Source organism: Nyctereutes procyonoides, unplaced genomic scaffold (genome assembly GCF_905146905.1).
Source record: "Nyctereutes procyonoides isolate TBG_1078 unplaced genomic scaffold, NYPRO_anot_genome, whole genome shotgun sequence".
Classification (NCBI taxonomy): Eukaryota; Metazoa; Chordata; class Mammalia; order Carnivora; family Canidae; genus Nyctereutes; species Nyctereutes procyonoides.
Genome location: NW_026575020.1, coordinates 16,810,082 through 16,830,045, shown reverse-complemented (window position 1 = coordinate 16,830,045; position 19,964 = coordinate 16,810,082). Strand labels below are relative to the sequence as shown.

Here is a 19,964-nt window from a genome sequence, read left to right as displayed (position 1 = left end):
TATTAAAATAAAAATGAGGGGTGCTTGGGTGGCTCAGTTAAGTATCTGACTCTTGATTTCAGTTCAGGTCATGATCTCAGAGTTGTAAGAGAGAGCCCCACATCTGGCTTTGCACTGAGTGTGGGTCCTGCTTGAGATTCTCTTTCTTCTCCCTCTGCTCTACTCCCCTCCCTCTCTAAAGAAAATAAAAATAAAAATATTTTTATATAACAAAAATAAAAATACTTTTATATAACAAAAATACTCAAAAAAGGCAAGAGTTTACTCTTTAAAAAGATTATTGAAGTGATAGACTTACACTGACACTGATTAAAAAACCAAAACCATAGATCCAGAGAATACGAATTGGCAATATCAGATAGGAATAAGAAAAACATGGCTACAGATGTTAAAAAGGTAATAAAACACTTCACCATAAAAAATAAATTTTTAAAAATTGGGGGAAATATAATAGAATTCAACTGAACAATTAGCATTTGTACTATTATAATCCACTGACATTACAGGTTACATGGGCTTTTGTATACTAGAGTGAGAACATAGAATCTATAACAACATTCTTATGAGAAAACATGTTAAATTTATTAATAACTTCCTATATTTTTGAACCTCTAAAAAAAGGAAACTTAAAACTATGGAACATAATAGCACTGGGTGTTGTATGCAAGTGCTGAACCACTAAACTGTATACCTGAAACTAAAATGACACTGTATTAACTAACTGGAATTTAAACAAAGACTTTAAAAAACTGTGCAACATAACTTTTTACCTCACTACTATTTATAGCAATGTCTCTAAACAGGAGCATTCTGGCATTATAGAAAGCACAATTCTTAGTTACATAGGAGCTTCATGTTCAAGGCCTCTACCTACTAAATATGAGTAGTTCCTCCCAAGTGATTGTGAAAACCAAAAATGTCCCCACAAATACACTTTGGTTGAAAACAACAGCTGTATGGGGTGCCTGGGTGGCTCAGTCAGTTGGGCATCTAACTTCAGCTCAGGTCCATGATCTCGAGGTCCTAGAATCAAGCCCCACATCAAGCTCAGTGCTCAGCAGGGAGTCAGTTTGTCCCTCTCCCTCTGCTCTTCCCCCAATCATGCTTGCTCTCTCCTTCTCCCTCTCTCTCATTTTTTAAAGAAAAAAAAAAAAAACCTTTATAAAGAACTAGCATTGTGTTAGGCACACAGGTGATGCCAAGTATGTAGCTAGCTGGTTTGAATTACGTCATAAAAAAGTAGCAGAAGGTAGATTGACAAATGACAATTCAAATATTCCTAGGAAATTAAATAATATTTATGTGGTATTGTTATAAAAACATTAAAATCTTAAGTTATAGGACTCATAAGAGTACTTTTAGTTCGTTTCAGATATTCAACATATGCTGAACACTAATACCAGGTATCAAAGTACAGTGGAAGAATGGGGACATAAAAAGAATAAGGATATACCACTGTCTGTTGGAAAAGAGAAGCACATGAACAAATAATTATGCAATAGGAACCAAGTAAAGACATTAAAATTTTTGCTTTCCCTTTAATTATTTTTAAAAACCTAAAACATATTTAAGTTAAGAAACTGCAATATAATTTTAGCATCTAAAGTGTATATTTTTACTCATTGAGCTAAACAAATCAGTATTTCCTTTTGTTGACACTACCAAATAGCTGGCAGATTTTTCTTTTATTCTAAAGCTAAACTGTTGAATTTTCTAGCAGGATCTGTTAGTATTTCAGGTACTTTCAGTTTTCTTTATATAAAATTATATTGAGGTAAAAAAGACTGAAAGCCTCCAAAGAACATACTAACCTGTGAGTTATTAATGACATGATTAGCCTCCAGTTGGATAGTAAATGTAACACCAAGTTCTGATGAAAAGGATTTCATTGGTGATAATGTTCCAGATGTCAAAACAATTGTCAAAACTTTGCCATTAATATCTGAAAAGGCCTAAAAGGAAACAATATTAGAAACATAAACTCATCTTTATAAGAGTTAAACATATTTATTTAATTGCTGGTATTGAGCAAGATGACAGAATCTTCATTTACAACATGACCGGCTTACCACAGCTGGATTTAAGCACCAAAAGTTTAACACATGAACTGCAGTTTTCTGTCTTAAATGTTTTTTATTTTTTGCTGGAGCAAAGAATCCATTTTTATCTGAAGTATCAGTCTGATTTATCCAAGAATAAGTCTGTTGAATAGCAACTTTATAATCATCTGCAAATCTGAATGAAAACAAAATGGTAAATTAATGGCAATTATATGAAACTTATATAATGCCCCAGCTACACACAATATAAAAACTGATTAACTTAAAACTAAATCGAGGAGCACCTGGGTAGCTCAGTCAGTTAAAGCATCTGCCTTTGGCTCAGGTCACGATCCAAGGGTCCTGGGATTGAGCTCCACATCAGGCTCCCTGTCCAGCAGGGAGTCTGCATCTCCCTCTCTCTATTATTTCCCTTGATTGTGCACTCTCTCTCTCTAATAAATAAATAATGTTAAAAAAGAAAAACCAAATTGAGACTCCTAGTGTTTTCCCAAAGATAACATTTTCCCCATCAACAACCCCAACACAAATTAAATTCAGTATTTTTTTTTAAGATTTTATTTATTTATTCATGAGAGACACAGAGACACAGGCAGAGGGAGAAGCAGGCTCCATGCAGGGAGCCTGATGTGGGACTCGATCCCGGGACTCCAGGATCATGCCCTCGGCCAAAGGTAGGCGCTAAACCGCTGAGCCACCCAGGGATCCCCTAAATTCAGTATTTCTGATAGAAAATGAGCCATTAAATCTTACAACCAACTTCCTCTTTCAGAGATTAGATATCACATAAACATCTATCCCTTACTATTTCCCATCCCTATGTTCTAAAAATACATAAATCATGGCAGAGCCAGAATTAAAATCCAGGTCTCCTAACTCCTAGTCTAGAGTTCTTTGCTCTGTTTTATGCTATCAGCTACAAAACAGGTAAGTTATCCTTAAAGAAACTAAACAGTAGATTATACATTTTTATTATATGAGAAAATAAACGAGTTACAAGATTTTTAAGTTCCTTTAAAATATGGGTCTCAAAAAAAATAAAATAAAATAAAATATGGGTCTCAGACTCCATTAACTTTTAATAAAGGTACTGATCTCTGTGATCCCATGCAACTTATAACTTCTCTCAATAAGAGGTTTTGCACAAAAGAGCTATGCAAACTTCAGCTGAAACAGAATAAAATGTACTATTCTCTACAATCTCCTCACAATAATACTGACAGTTAATCTCACCCCTAGAGAGATCAGATCTCAAAGTTCAAGTCACAAACCCTACAATGTGTGGAGTGAGTTTTATGACAGTACTGGGAGCTAAAAACATTTAGAAGAAAACACAGGGGAAAATCTTAATGATACCAGATCTGGCAATATTTCCTGTATATACCAAACGCACAAGCAACAAAAGAAAAAATAAACTGGACGTCACCAAGATTAAAAAACTTTTGTGCATCTGACACTATCAGAGAGTGAGAAGACAACCCTCGGAATGAAAAATACTTGTAAAACGTATACCCGATATGGGATTAATATGGAGAATATACAGGTAACTTTTATAACTCAACAACAACAAAAAACTCAATTCAAAAATGGGCATAGGACGTGAATAGACATTACTTCAATGAGGAAATGCAAATGGACAATAAAAATGTGAAAAGATGCTCAATTAGCCGTTAGTGGAGGGTGGAATAAATTGAAACTTGGTATAGTTCAAAAGCAGATACCACTTTATACTCATTAGGATGGCTATTATCAAAAAGCCAGAAACAGCGGCACCTGGATGGCTCAGTGGTTAAGCATCTGCCTTTGGCTCAGGGTGTAATCCCAGGGTCCTGGGATCGAGTCCTGCATCAGGCTCCCTGCAAGGAGCCTGCTCTTTCCTCTGCCTATCTCTCTGTGTCTCTCATGAATGAATAAATAAAATCTTTAAAAAACAAAACAAACAAAAGCCAGAAACGAGTATTGGCAAGGACACTGAGCAACTATAAATGTTGTGCATAACTAAGGGAATCTAAAATATACAGTTGCTATGGAAAATAACATGTTGATTTCTCAAAAAGTTAAATACAGAATGACCGTGTGATCTGAAATTCCAGGTACGTACCTGGAAGAATTAAAAGCAGGGACTCAAACAGATACTTGTATATCAATGTTCACTATAGCACTATTCACAATAGACTAATGGTGAAAATAATCCAAATGTCCATCAACATAAAAGGTATAAACAAACTATGGTATATACATACAGTGGAATCTGAATATTCAGCCATAAAAAAAAAGAATGGCATTCTGATATATGGTACGACTTGGATGAACCTTAAAAACATTATACTGGGATCCCTGGGTGGCGCAGCGGTTTAGCGCCTGCCTTTGGCCCAGGGCGCGATCCTGGAGACCCGGGATCGAGTCCCACGTCGGGCTCCCGGTGCATGGAGCCTGCTTCTCCCTCTGCCTATGTCTCTGCCTCTCTCTCTCTCTCTCTGTCTGTGTGACTATCATAAATAAATAAATAATTAAAAAAAAAACATTATACTAAGTTAAATAAGCCAGATGCAAAAGAAGAAATATTATATAGTTTCACTTTATAAGAGATACCTAAAAGGGGCAAATCCAGGGAGCTGAAAGAATGGAGGTTACTAGAGGTTGTGGGAAGAGGGAAATGGTAAATATTGTTTCATTGGCATAGAGTTCCTGAAGAAGTTCTGGAAATGGACAGTGGTGATGGTTGCACAACAATGTGAATATACTTAATGCTACTAAAAGGTACACTTAAAAGAGTTAAAATAGTAAATTCTGTTATGTATATTTTATCATAAAAAAATTCGAACCAGATAGTACTATAATTTATTTTATTTTTTTAGATTTTTAATGTATTTATTCATGAGAAACACAGAGAGAGGCAGAGACATAGGGAGAGGGAAAAGCAGGCTCCCTGCGGGGAGTCTGATGTGGGACTCAATCCCAGGACCCCAGGATCACGACCTGAGCCAAAGGCAGATGCTCAACCACTGAGCAACCCAGGCATCCCAGTACTATAATTTAATAAGGGGTAGAGTGAAGGGAGTTGTTTCTCATTTTCCACATTTTAATAAATAGAGGCTTTATGCAATAAGAAGACACATCTGACACTGGGAGAAACATATCTAAAACTATCCTTAAAACCTAAATGTTTAAGTTTAATCATACACAACTATAAATTTAATACTGCAGTAACTTTAAAAATGTATTTAAAATACATTTATTTTTTTATTTCAATACTCATTTTCATTAATAAAGACTAATTTCGATTGATCCAAATCTGTGTCAATAAGAATAATACTTATACCCACTTCTTTACAACGAACCTAAGTACTCACACAAAATATAGAGTAAACACATCCTGGCACCCAATAAAACTAATATTTTTAAGAGGAAAAATACAAATCATATATATTTACTAACCTGCTATTTTGCCTAAAAAGATAGTCAAACACCATAAAAAGTCCTTTGAGCATTATCTGAGTTGAAGCACTAATAATCGGCACTTCTCTTGTCTCTTCTTTACCATGAATTGGTAAGACTTTTTCTTCTTTTTGAAGGACAGCAGAAAAGTGTCCCTGTAAGAAATTACCATTATTAAGTACACAGAAGGAAACGATAAGAAGAGAAATACAAACTTCTTAAAACTATAATATAACCCAAATGAAAGATACATTGAAATTTTAGGGAAACATTGCTAATAAACAAGTGCTAAAAGTATGTTTTAAATTCCTACATAGGGCAGCCCCGGTGGCGCAGCGGTTTAGTGCCGTCTGCAGCCCAGGGCGTGATCCTGGAGACCTGGGACCTAGTCCCACGTCGGGCTCCCTGCATGGAGCCTGCTTCTCCCTCTGCCTGTGTGTCTGCCTCTCTCTCTTTGTGTGTCTCTATAAATAAATAAGTAAAATCTTAAAAAATAAAAATAAAAATAAAATAAATTCCTACATATTCCCTCAATTGGTATCCTACAGAAAAGTACATCTTTAAGTCTCTTATACCACCAAATATACATTTTACTTACCATTCTCACAATAGTTATATCATAATTTTTTATTCAGTATTTTATTCATTTTTTTTACAAGAGAACAGACCTACACCCTTATTTATTTACTTTTCAGCAAGTTTAAGTCCTTGAGGAGTACAGCATTACATGGATTCTGTGGCCAATGGCTTTAGCAGGAAGTTTGCTTCAGAATTTAGGACAAACCATGCCACTGTTTCCATGAACACAAGTTACTTTTTCCCAGATTACTCTGGTTTTGTTTGGTTTGCCACCAGGAGTCACTGTGTTGTTCTTTGTTTTGTACACATAAGCATATGTCTTGCTTAGTCAGAAGTCAGTTTCATCTCAAGCATAAACACCTTCAATTTTAAGAAGAGCTGTGTGCTCCCTCTGGTCCCGGAGACCCCGCTTATAGCCAACAAAAATGGCCTTGGACCACAGCCTTCCAGACATAATTGTCACTTTAGGAGTTCTGTTCCCAGCAGGCCTCCACAGGCTCCAAAATTAAGTCAATATTTATTTTTAACAAAATTGTGATTATATATATTATACACCTTTATAGCTAACCCATATATAGTATACTGATCATATTTCCTTTCTTTAGTAACACTTTCATTTACTTTTTCCTAGTGTTTATGCCTAAATCAACCTTTTCAACAAACAAACCAATAAATAAATAAATAAATTCCCATATATTCCCAAATTCTCTTCAGAGTCAAAGACATTTTAACAATAACTTATATATTTAGGAGGTTCATTACTTCTTCAGGCAATCAGGGTATTATTACAAAGTGCCCTTCAAAAGTAATGAACTAGGTACACCTGGCTGGCTCAGTTGGTAGGCCATGCAAACTTTGATCTCAAGAATGTGAGTTCAGGGGATCCCTGGGTGGCGCAGCGATTTGGCGCCTGCCTTTGGCCCAGGGCGCGATCCTGGAGACCCGGGATCGAATCCCACGTCGGGCTCCTGGTGTATGGATCCTGCTTCTCCCTCTGCCTATGTCTCTGCCTCTCTCTCTCTCTCTCTGTGTGTGACTATCATAAATATATAAAAATTAAAAAAAAAAAAAAAGAATGTGAGTTCAGGCCCCATGTTGGGTATAGAGCTAATTTAAAAACAAAATCAAAACCAAAACAAAACAGTAAAAGAGGACTAAAATGTACCAAACAGTTTTTCCAAAGAGCTTAAAAGAGTTGATATGCCATCTAAATGCCTGAATTACTTCCAGGTACTATTCCAATGATGAGAATAATATGACTGTATGACAAGCAAAAATTTTTAAATGAAAAAAGGAAATAATAAATGCTAAATACAAAATGTATACTAATTAGCTCATTTATTGCATGTGGCTCATAAGTTTTAACAAATGTTCTAAAGTTAGATAGATAGCAGTGACAGTTGCATAATTCTGTAACTATATTAAAAACTACTGAATTGTATATTTTAAAAGGGTAGATTTCATGGCATGTGAATTATACCTCAATCAAGCTGTTAATAAAAAATAAAACAAAGAATTTTAAAACAATGCAGTAGACATATTCCTAAATGACGTAACACTGGTAATATAGTCTCTTTTGGGTAGCAATAAGACCAGGATATCTGTTTCACTTCCTGTGATAAACAATGTACTGGAAGTTTAAGCTAACAAAGAAAGAAAGAAAATGTGACAGAGTTGGAAGGAAAGAGAATAAAGTTACTACTTACAGACAGTATAATTACATAGAAAATTTGAGAATCCATAGACAAACCAGGTAGTATAAGATAGTTTAGCAAAGTGGTTGGCTGGCTACAAGATAAATAAATAAAAATCAACTACCACATTTATACAGCAGTAATAATTAGAAAATGTAATTTTAGCATTTGAAAAAGAAACAAATTTTAACTTACTTAGAAATAAATCTAAAACTCCTAAGACTTTTAAAAATAAAATAAAATTTTATTGACATATATGACATAATAAGTGAAGAACTCTATACATCTTATTTGTGAATAGGAAAACTCCCATATTATAAATATATCAACACTCTAAATTAACCCATAAATTCGGTGAAATTCCAACCAAAATTCCAACAGAATTTGTCATGAAAATTTACAAGTTAATTTTAAAATTCAGCAAGATCATCCTCAAAGGAAAAGAACAAAGTGAGGAGATCTGCCCTACCAGGTATCAGCATACTTCTAATGCTAGAGTAATTAACCAATATGACAGTTTATTTTTATTTTTTTAAGATTTTATTTATTTATTCATGAGAGACACAGAGAGACAGGAAGAGACATGAACAGAGAGAGTAGGCAGAGAGAGAAGCAGGCTCCCTACCCAAGCAGAAGGCAGTCAACCATTGAGCCGAGGTGTCCCAAATATGACAGTTTAGATAAACAGAATCATAGAACAAAGTCCAGAAATTAATTCACAAATAAATGAAAATTAGATATGTGGCAGAAGTGTCATTACAAATCAGAGATAAATGGATGAACAACTTAGTAAATGATGCCAAAATTATACTTATAGGAAATAAAATGGATTCCCAACCTCACAATATAAACAAAAATGAATTCTAGGCTGATTTTATTTAAAAAAAAAAAAAGAACCACTTTTAGAAAATATAGTACAAGATAAGGAAAGACTACTTAAACTCAAATATAATTCATAAAAAAACACTGATACATTTGAATGCCTTAAAATAAAAAACTTCTAGAAAAATGCTCCATAAATAAAACATAGACACAAGACTAACATACAATGCAATAAGCAACAAAGAATGAGTATTTATAATACATAAAGGAAATAGCAACATATACAGAGATATATTTTCAAGGATGTTCATAACAGAATCTTTTCTTATTCTGGGAAAGCTGGCAACAACTTATATTTCAAATGCCAAATTAAGCAAGTAATTTAGAATATCTGCACTCACAAAAGTGCTACACTGCAATTAAAAAATCACATGAAAGGGGTGCCTGAGAGACTCAGTCAGGCCTCCAAACTCTTGGTTTCAGTTCAGGCCATGATCTCAGGGTCATGAGATGGAGCTCTGTGTGGGTTCCATGCTCACTGCAGTCTGCTTAAGATTTTTTTCTCCCTCTGCTCTTCCCCCTTACCCCTGCTCTCTCTCAAATAAATAAATATTTTTAAAATAAAAATAAAGATCATGTGAAAGAATATTAAAATAGTATTCATAAGGGCATCTGGGTCAGCTAAACATCCCACTCTTGATTTTAGCTCAGGTTATGATTTCAGGGTCCTGAGATGGACCTGTGCTCAGTGGGGAATCTGCTTGAGATTCTCTCTCTCTTTCCCTCTGTTCCTCCCTATCATCTCACACATGCACTTTCTCCGTCTTTCTGAAATAAATCTTTAAAAAATAACAGCCCTGGGTATTACATAAGACTGATGAATCACTGACCTCTACCTCTGAAACTAATAATATATGTTAATTAACTGAATTTAAATTTAAAAAATTTTTAAAATAAAAAAACAGTACTCCTAATATACTGTTAAATGAAAAGAGACTATAAAGAACATGCATCATATCAGAAATCTATGTCAAATAAATATATGCATAGAATAAGATGGGTGGATAAAAATCCAAAAGTTAATAATGATCATCTTTATGAGTTTTTTTTCCTTTGTGCCTTTGTATTTCCCAAGTTTTTTCTTTGAGATATATTTATTTGTACATTTTTTATTAAAGTATAATATATAATGACTAGTCTTAAATATACAGCTCACTAAACACACATACACACAACATGCACACACCCATGTAACTAACACTCACAATACAAAATATTCCTTGAATCCCAGATGGTTCCCCTTTGCCCTTTCTCAACCCAAACTGCTCCTTACCCCTGCACAGTAGTAACCATTATTCTGACTTCTACTAGTGTAAGAATATTCATTTCTTAATTTCATAAAAATGAAATCATACAGTTTATACTCTTCTGTGTCCAGTTTCTTTTACTTAACATTGTCTCTAAGATTCATTTATATGATTGGTAGTTCACTTCTTAAATTGCTGTCTAGTATTCTATGAATACCTCACAATTTATCCATTTTGCTAACGATATGAACTATTAAAATGCAAAGTTTATGCAAAAAAATCATGGAAAGATGCCATGATATGGACAATACTTATAATACCACATTGCATTTTAAAAATGCAGGGCAAAAATCTTAAGTATTATCTGATAAAAATACATTTTTAATACTCATATGCTCAGAATTCTAGTGGCGACCATGGTAGCCATAGTTCCTATCTGTTTTAGTTCAAAAGCCTCTTTAAGTCTGTACATGAGGAAAATTATAAAATTCCGATAAAAGAAAACAAAGATCCAAACAAATGGAAAGATACTCTGTTCATAAATAGGAAGACTCAGTATTGTTCAATTGTTAGTTCTTCCTACTTTGATCTATAGATTCAAGACAATCTCAATCAAAATTCCAGAAAGTTACTTGGTGGATTGACAAACTGAGTCTAAAGTTTATTTGGAAAGAAACAAACCAAAATAACCAACACAATATACTGATCAAAATCAGAGAACTGATACTACCCAACTTCAAGACTTATTACAAATCAATAGTAACGAAGATAGTGTGGTATTAGTGAAGGAACAGACAAATCAATCAATGGAAAAGAATAGAGCCTAAAAATGGACCCACAAGGATACAGTCAACTGATCTTTAACAAAGCAACAAAGACAATCCAAAGGAGAAAGGATGGTCTTTTCAACAAATGGTGACAGAACATGTAAAGAAATGAATCTAGATACAGACCTTCTATCCTTCACAAAAATTAACTAAAAATGGATCAGACCTAAATGTTAAATGAAAACTCTGAAACTTTTAGAAGAAATAACAAAAGAAAATCTAGGTGATTTTGGCTTTGGTGGTGAGTTTTCAGACACAACACCTAAAGCATGATCCATCAAAGAAAAAAATTGGTAAGGTGACTCTATTAAAACTAAAAACTTGGGCAGCCTGGGTGGCTCAGCAGTTTAGCACCACCTTCAGCCCAGGGCCTGATCCTGGAGACCCGGGATCGAGTCCCATGTCAGGCTCCCTGCATGGAGCCTGCTTCTCCTTCTGCCTGTGTCTCTGCCTCTCTCTCTGTCTCTCTGTATATCTCATGAATAAATAAATAAAATCTTAAAAAAAAAAAAACTTATGTTTCAAAAAAAGACACTGTTAACAAATTGAAAAGACAAGCCACAGACTGGAAGAACATATCTGCAAGCATGAGTCCTGATGAAGGACTTGTATACCAAATATAGAAAACCCTTAAAACTCAATAATAGGAAGACAAAAGCATCCAACTGAAAAGTAGGCAAAAGATCTGAAGAGACATCTCACCAAATAAGATATATAGATGGCAAAAGTGCATGTAAAAAGATGTCCCACCTCAATGTTATTTAGGAATTGTAAATTAAAATAACAATAAGATACTACTACATATCTATTTGAATGGCTAGTATTCAAAACTGACAATTCCAAATGTTGGCAAGGATGTAGAATAACAGGATCCCTTATTCACTGATGATGGGAATGTAAAATAGCACAGCCACTGTAGAAGATAGCAGTTTCTTGCACAGCTAAAAGTAGTCTTAGCATCAATACAGCAATTGTACTAGGTATTTACCCAATGAGAAGAAAGCATATCCACACAAAAATACTCACACAAATGTTTATAATAGCTTTATTCAGAATTGCCCAAACTTGGAAGTCACCAGTATGTCCTACAGTAGGTGAATGGATCAGCAGTGTGCATACATACAATGAATACTATTTAGCAATAAAAAGAAATGAGCCATCAAACCATAAAAAGACATGAAGGACCCTTAGTATGATTCCAACTAAATGGCATTCTGGAAAAGGCAAAACTAAGGAGTCAAAATTAAAAAATACACACACACACACACACACACACACACACACACACACACATATCACTGGTTGCCAGAAGTTCAGCAGGGGAGATGAGGTATGGTGAAGGAATGAATTAGTAAATGTAGCACATAAGATTTTTAAGGCAGTGAAAATATTTTGTATGACACTGTAATGGTAGATACATGACTTTATTTTTGTCAAAACTCACAGAATTGTACGAGTGAATCTTTAATGTAAAACTATGGACTTTAGTTAACAATACTGGCTCAATTGTAACAAATATACTGTATTATTGTAAGATGTTAATAATAGGAGAACTGTAGTGTGTATGTATGTCGTTAGGTACATGAGAATTCTGTCCTTTCTGCTAAATTTTTCTGCAAACCTCAAACAACCACTCTTAAAAGCAAAGTCTATTAATTTAAAATAAGCAGTTATTTTATTTAGTTATATTTTATTTTATATTTTATATATTTTACATTATATTTTATTTAGTTATAACTAAATAATGCGAATTTTTTAATCCATTATTTACACCATCAGTTAAAGATTACCAAGCTTAGTAATAAAATAAAATTTTAAAACAATTAAGTTGCTACTTTTTTAGGTCTGGATTAATTTATTCACTATTAAACAATGGTTTAATGGTTTAATTCTCTAAATAAATGTTAGAGGTGGAAAAAAATCTTACCTGCAAAATAGGAAAAGTAGCAGTAGTAATGCCCATTTTGTGCAAATTTAAGACCATTTCACTTCCACTCCATATTTTACACGATGATTCATAATCCCTTTCCACAAGATGTTCAGAGTTTGCTTCTAACCAACTAAAATAAAATAAAACAGTTCCATCAACTAGTATCACCCTTGTGTGCACTATTTTAACAAAAGAAAGAGTTGTGATACATTCATCATATTCCTTGAAGCTATTAGGATACAAATGTGAATTCAGACATCTCTTAAAATGCATGTGTGTCTCATATTGCCAAATAAAGACTTATATAGCTAAATAATAAGCTTTCACTTAGAAAAGAGAAACATGCATGTGATTTACCAATTATGTTTTATGGATTCACACTGCTTCACTTGACTATCTTTCCAACTGACAGCCAGGTATAGGAGCATTTGATCCCAAATGCACATAAAGAAAATATAAAACAATCTAATAAAGAAATTAAGGTATTATATATTAAGACAAAAATAGAGTTACTAGAAAGTATATTCATTTTTATGTATACATATACATTTTGACATTCAGTAAGTACTTAAATGCCTGTATTATATGCCAGACACTGTACTGGATACTAGAAATACAGCAGTAAGTAAAACAGGCAAGATCCTTATTCTCATGGAAATTACATTCTACTAAAGGGAGAAATAAACTTAGAAACACATACATGAAACAAGAGCATATCAGATAATGGAAAGTGATATAATGAAAATAAATTAGGTTAATGTAATGTACTTGCTACTTTAATTTGAGTGTCAAGGAAGTTCTCCCTGAAGTGATATTTATTCTAATAATTGAATGCAAAAAATACCCCGTCATGAAAGGATGGGGGTGCGGGGGGCGGGGGGGAGGGATTCCAAGTAGAAAGAATAGCTAATGCAAAGATCTAGAAGTGGTTAACAAATTTTGTTTATTTAAGGACTTGACAGAAAGCCACTGTAGTTGCAACACAATGGGCAAAAAGGAATAACAATATGAACAATGTTAGAGTGATAAGCAGGAATCAGATCATGTTGAGACAAGGTAAGGAATCTGGATTCTATCCAAAGTGTAATGGGAAGGTTTTAAATAAGAGGACTGATTGACTGATTTAGACAGTGTGTACACATGAGAAGGGGATTGGAGAGGAGCATTGGGAGAGAGAGAGAAAATCTTAAGCAGGCTACACACATAGCACAGAGCCCAGTGTGGGGATCCATACCACAACCCTGAGACCATGACCTGAGCTGAAGTCAAGAGTTAGATGCTTAACCGACTGAGTCACCCAGGTGCCCCTTAAATGGAATATTTGAAATGAAAGACAACCTATTTTAAGTGTTTAAAAGATGATTCCAGTTTCTAAGCCAGAATGGATTATGGAAAAAGGCAAGAATAAAAGCAGAGACCTGTTGCAGGCTGTTAGAGAATTCTAGTTGAGAGATGATTCTGGGATGATAGGAGTCTGAAGGATTTGGGATATATTGTACAGGTGGAATTTATTAAACTTACTGATGAACTGGATAAGGTGAGGTAGCAATCAAGGATAACAGATTTCTGATTTGAGGAGCTGGCTGGTATTGTTTGCTTAGATAAGGAAGACAAGGCATTTGGGGGGAGTAGGTAGGAGAAGAGAAGGAGTTTATTTTGTAAAGTCGAAATTAAAGCCCCAACAGATTAATATAAAGTACAGGTCAATATACGAAAATCACATTCCAGAGTCAGATTTGAATATAGATTAGAAATTGGGCTAGACACAGATTCAGGCCTCACTAGTACTACTCGGTTATGTAATTTAGGCAAAGTACAGAGTTAAGAGAAGAAATGAAGTACCAGAACCAAATCCTGAGGCACTTCAACATTTAGACATCAAACAGAATAAGAACTATCAAAAGAAAATGACAAAGAGTGGACAGTGAAGAAGAAGAAGACCAGAAGATATCCAGAGGCTGTCTAGGAAAAAGTACTCTTGTATGTCTCCTCTAGTCTTACTACTTCACTTCTGACACGTTTGGTCACTAAATGTATGTGGGGTTCTTTTTCCTTACGCTAATGCAATTCTCCAAGACCTAGCTGGGTGTTCCATGATTCAATCCAATTCTTACACTAACAAGTTAGCACAGATCCCAAGACTGGGATTCAGTCCCACCATACTGTCCTCCCCACCTCGTCACTTCAGATACCAGCATTAAAGCTCAAGTTGTCATTTGTGCCTCTGACAAAGCAATTACAATTAGAGGTTCTCATGACCCCTCCTCAAGTTTGATCATTTACTAGAACAACCCACAGAGCTCCAGAAAACATCTATGTTTACCAGTTTATTATACAATAAAGGATACAGACAAATAGCCAGATGAAAAGTTCTGGGAGGGTCTGAGCACAGGAGCTTCTGTCCCTGGAAAGGTGGGATGCTCCAAGCACATAAATGTGTTCACCAATCTGGAAGCTCTGAACAATGGCTTCATTACATAAGCATGATCAATTATTAACTTGATCTCCCCTCAATCTCCCCTTTCCAGAGGAAAGGTGGAGCTGAAAGTTCTAAGCTTCTAATCATGGTTTAGTCTTTCTAGTGACTACACACATCCAGAAGTTCACCAAGCACCTCATTAGAACAAAAGCCAGTCCCAGCACCTAGGAAATACCAAAGGATTTAGGAGCTCTGTCAGGAACTGGGGGGTTAAAAATGCTCTTAGTACTCTTCTCACTTAGGAAATTGCAAGGTTTTAGGAACTCTGTGCCAGGAACTGGTGACAGAGAGCAATGTGTATATATTTTCCATTATTTCACAGAAATTAAGCCAAAAACATTTTTCATAGAGGTAATAGTCGACAACACCCAAACAATACTGCTGAGAGGCTGAGTGAGATAATAGAAAAATAACCTTTGCATTTGGCAACATAGGGGATCGTTGGTGACCTTGATAAGAACAGTTTCAGTGGAAGTCTGCAGACAACAACACAACTGAGATCAGTGAGGAAAGACTGGGGAGTGAGAAAACAGAATTAGCAACTAAAGACAACTCTTTCACCAAATTATGCTGTAAAGTAAAAATGACAATATGCTATGTGACAAAAACACCACAGGAAAGGCATAAGTGGGATGCCTGGATGGCTCAGCGGTTTAGCGCCATCCAATGCAGGATGCTGGGTCCCGGGACCAAGTCCCGCATTGGGCTCCCTGCAGGGAGCCTGCTTCTCTCTCTCCCTATGTCTCTGCCTCTGTGTGTGCGTGTGTGTGTGTCATAAAGAAATAAATAAAATCTTAAAAAAAAAAAAAAACGGAAAGGCACAAGCACATGGTAAAATAGGGGGGAAAATATTTGCACTCTTATCACAGACAGGCAAAGGGTTAATCTACAAAGAGCCTCTACAAATCAGTAAAAACTGTAACAAAACCAAAAAAGGACAGAGATTTAGAGGATCCCTGGGTGGCTCAGCAGTTGATGTCAACAGACAGTTGACAGGAAAGGAAATACACCTTTTGCCTTTTAAAATGCTTAATATTGGGGCACCTGGGTGGCCCAGTCAATTAAACTAAGTCTTACTCTTGGTTTCAGCTCAGGTCATGAACTCAGGGTTGTGAGACTGAGCCCCACGTTGGGCTCCATGCTCAGTGCAGAGTCTGCTTAGGACTCTTGCTCCCTCTCCTTCTGTCTCCTCCAACCCTTCCCGCACTCCCTCTCTCTAAAATAAATAAATCTTCTTTAAAAAAAAAAAGATAAAACCTTAATATCAATTATATTAAGAGAAATTAAGTAAAAACTACACTGAATACCACTTTTCACCCATCAGACGAGAAAAAAACAACTTTCATCCTCTCATATGTTGCTGACGAAAGTATAAATTAGTCCTCTGCCTACTCACTTATTGTGTAAAGTTTAGAAATATCTATCAGAATTACATGTGGATCTACGGTTTCACTCAACAATCCCACTTGTAGGAATTTTCCTATATACTCCCATTGTAACAGCAAACAATTGCAAACCTCAGTATCTATTATTTAGATGTTAAATTATTATGCATCCTTGCAATGGAATTCAAGGCAATTATTTTTTAAAACTGAGAAAGCTTTCTAAGTCATGATAAGGAAAAATCACCAAAATATATTAAGTGAAAAAAGACATGAAACAGGAAACAATAAGCATAAAGTACAGTGCCAATAGTCAACAATACTGTATTGCATACTTAAAAAATTTGCTAGGAGGGTAGAGCTTATGTGTTCTTATAAAAAAAAAATGATTAATAAAGAGGACAGAAGGAAACTTTCAGAGGTGATGTTTATGGTATAGATTGTGATGATAGTTTCATGGATATATAGTTACCTGCAAACTTATCCAGTTGTATACATTAAATATTTATAGTTTTATATATGTCAATCATACTTCAATAAAATGGCTTTATTTATTTATTTTAATAAAATGGCTTTAAAAATAACATTTTTATGCTTAAAATGGAAGACAATGGGGCGCCTGGGTGGTTCAGCTGGTTAAGCATCCAACTCTTGATTTTCGCTCAGGTCATAGTCTCGGTTGTGAGATCAAGCCCTGCATCATCAGGTTCCATGCTCAGCAGAGTGTCTGCTAGAGATTCTCTCTCCCCCTCTGCTCTTCCCCTCACATGCTGCACACACTCTCTGAGATAAATAAATCTTTATTTTTTAAAAAATATTTTATTTATTTATTCATGAGAGACACACACAGAGAGGCAGAGACACAGGCAGAGGGAGAAGCAGGCTCCGTGCAGCGAGCCCAATGCGGGACTCAATCCTGGGACTCCAGGATCACACCCTGGGCCAAAGGCAGGTGCCAAACTGCTGAGCCACCCAGGGATCCTCTAAATAAATCTTAAAAAAAAAAAAAATGGAGAAGACAAAAAACTAAAAATGTAGCATGCCATCATTTGGGAGGAAAAGGAGGGACTAGGGAAAGTACCTATATTGGTTCATCAATGAATTGCTCATAAATATGCACTGAATGTTAAACTTGTTCAGGAGAGGACCTATGCAGATGGGGAATGGGGTTGGAAGGCGTTTTACAACATAAATTTCTGTATCTTTTATATTCAAACATGTGACTATGTAACCTTCAAAAAAATTTTAAATATACTATGAACAGAAAAATGCTGCAGTGAATGGAATAAGACAGAGGGTCAAGATCTAAGATAAAGAGATTCTAGGGGTACCTGGGTGGCTCAGTAGTTGAAAGTCTGCCTTCGGCTCAGAGGGTGATCCCAGGGTCCTGGGATGAAGTCCCGCATCAGGCTTCCCATGAGGAGCCTGCTTCTCCCTCTACCTATGTCTCTGTCTCTCCCTGTGTGTCTCTCACGAATAAGTAAATAAAATCTTAAAAAAAAAAAGATAAAGAGATTCTAGATTAACAACCTCATGTCTGGGATCCCTGGGTGGCTCAGTGGTTTAGCGCCTGCCTTCGGCCCAGGGTGTGATCCTGGAGTCCCGGGAATGAGTCCCACATTGGGCACCCTGCGTGGAGCCTGCTTCTCCCTCTGCCTGTGTCTCTGCCGGTCGCTCTCTCATTCTCTCTCTGTGTCTCTTATGAATAAATAAAATCTTAAAAAAAAGAGAGAGAAAATCATTTAAAAACCCACCAAAACCTAATGTCTAATAAAAAGGAATTCAGGGATGCCTGGGTGGCTCAGTGGTTAAATGTCTGCCTTTGGCTCAGGTCGTGATCCTGGAGACCCAGAATCAAGTCCCACAGTGGGCTCCCTGCATGGAGCCTGCTTCTCCCTCTGCCTGTGTCTCTGCCTCTCTCTCTCTCTGTGTCTCTCATGAATAAATAAATAAAATCTTTTAAAAAAATAAAAAAAAATTCAATGTAAACTTTAATAAAAGTATTACTATAGCTGTTATTTTAGAGTATTGAAATCCTGGTTAATTAAAACTCATCAAAACAGAACCCTACTCAAACTGAAAGATAAAGCAATAAATTAAAGCATAATCCAGGGACGCCTGGGTGGCTCAGTGGTGTAGCATCTGCCTTTGGCTCAGGGAGTGATCCTGGGACCCAGGATCGAGTCCTACATCGGGCTCCTTGCAGGAAGCCTGCTTCTCCCTCTACCTGTCTCTCTTTCTCTCTGTGTGTCTCTTATGAATAAATAAATAAAATCTTAAAAATAAAGCATAATCCAAAAAAAATTTTTTAAGATTTTATTTATTTATTTATGAGGGACACAGAGAGAGAGAGAGAGAGAGAGAGAGAGAGAGAGAGAGAGGCAGAAACATAGGCAGAGGGAGAAGCAGACCCCATGCCGGACGCAGGACCCAATCTGAAGGCGGCACCAAACTGCTGAGCCACCCAGGCTGCCCCAAAATTTTAAAATATGTTAATGTTCAGTTTATGTTCAGCCCAATGTCACATATATCATACAGGAGGCTATTAAATTATTCTGTTAAATTAGAAATCAAATTAATAATTATCAATTTAATAATCTATTATTATATTCTTTTGAACGAGACAAAAGTTTGGACTGGCCTATTTCTAAAAGTTTAACAGGCAAGGAATAATCTATTTCCTAAGTTGCCAGTTCAAAGTTTACTAATTAAAATATTATGGCATATAGGACACCTGTGTGGTTCAGTGATTGCCTTTGGCTCAGGGCGTGATCCTGGAGTCCTGGGATTCAGTCCCACATTGGGCTACACACAAGGAGCCTGCTTCTCTCTCTGCCTGTGTCTCTGCCTCTCTCTCTGCATCTCTCATGAATAAATAAAATCTTAAAAAAAAATACTATGGCATAATAAAACATGTTTTTAATACAAAGGCAGCAAAAATGACACTGTTAAACAAATGTTCTTACTTAATTAGGCTATAGCACACAGCTCGTAAGGGTTCATGGTTTTTCTTCCTTATATTATTGTTGACCATGCTATCTAGTTCATCTCGAGCAAACCGAAGCTGAACTTCTGTTACACTGTAACTTGCTGATTCCCGAGCACAGTCTTCAATGTTATGAGCTTCGTCTAAAATGACAACCTGTTCTTTCAGATTGATATCCATCTATAAGACAAAAGAATTCTGTAAAACATTCAGTAAAATGCACTTAACAGCAGTAGGCAAGATATTTCATTTAAAACTTCACATTATAGGCCAATGTGGCAAGAATAATTATATAAGTAACTGATTCTAGGTCTTAACACTTTTAAAGCACTAATGAGGCTAACAAATATTAGCTCAACATTACAGTTTCCCATTTTTCATTCTCAAAATACTTTACAAACCTATCAACCAAAATACATGTTAAGTGAATCTGGATTAAAGTACAGCTGGCCACACAAAA

General features: G+C 35.6%; 1 protein-coding gene and 1 pseudogene across 1 annotated transcript in view; both read right to left on the bottom strand.

The window, feature by feature from the left end:
• The window catches only part of BRIP1 (BRCA1 interacting helicase 1), a 184,281-nt gene that overhangs the window by 107,761 nt on the left and 56,556 nt on the right, over nt 1-19,964 (bottom strand). The window contains exons 9-13 of the mRNA XM_055325293.1: nt 19,485-19,684; nt 12,655-12,787; nt 5,499-5,653; nt 2,070-2,235; nt 1,812-1,952 (exon numbers count right to left, since the gene is read on the bottom strand). Of these exons, the coding sequence (XP_055181268.1) occupies nt 1,812-1,952; nt 2,070-2,235; nt 5,499-5,653; nt 12,655-12,787; nt 19,485-19,684 (795 nt within the window). The remainder of the gene's footprint in view (nt 1-1,811; nt 1,953-2,069; nt 2,236-5,498; nt 5,654-12,654; nt 12,788-19,484; nt 19,685-19,964) is intronic.
• On the bottom strand, nt 6,199-6,531 carry LOC129508969 (60S ribosomal protein L35a-like; annotated as a pseudogene).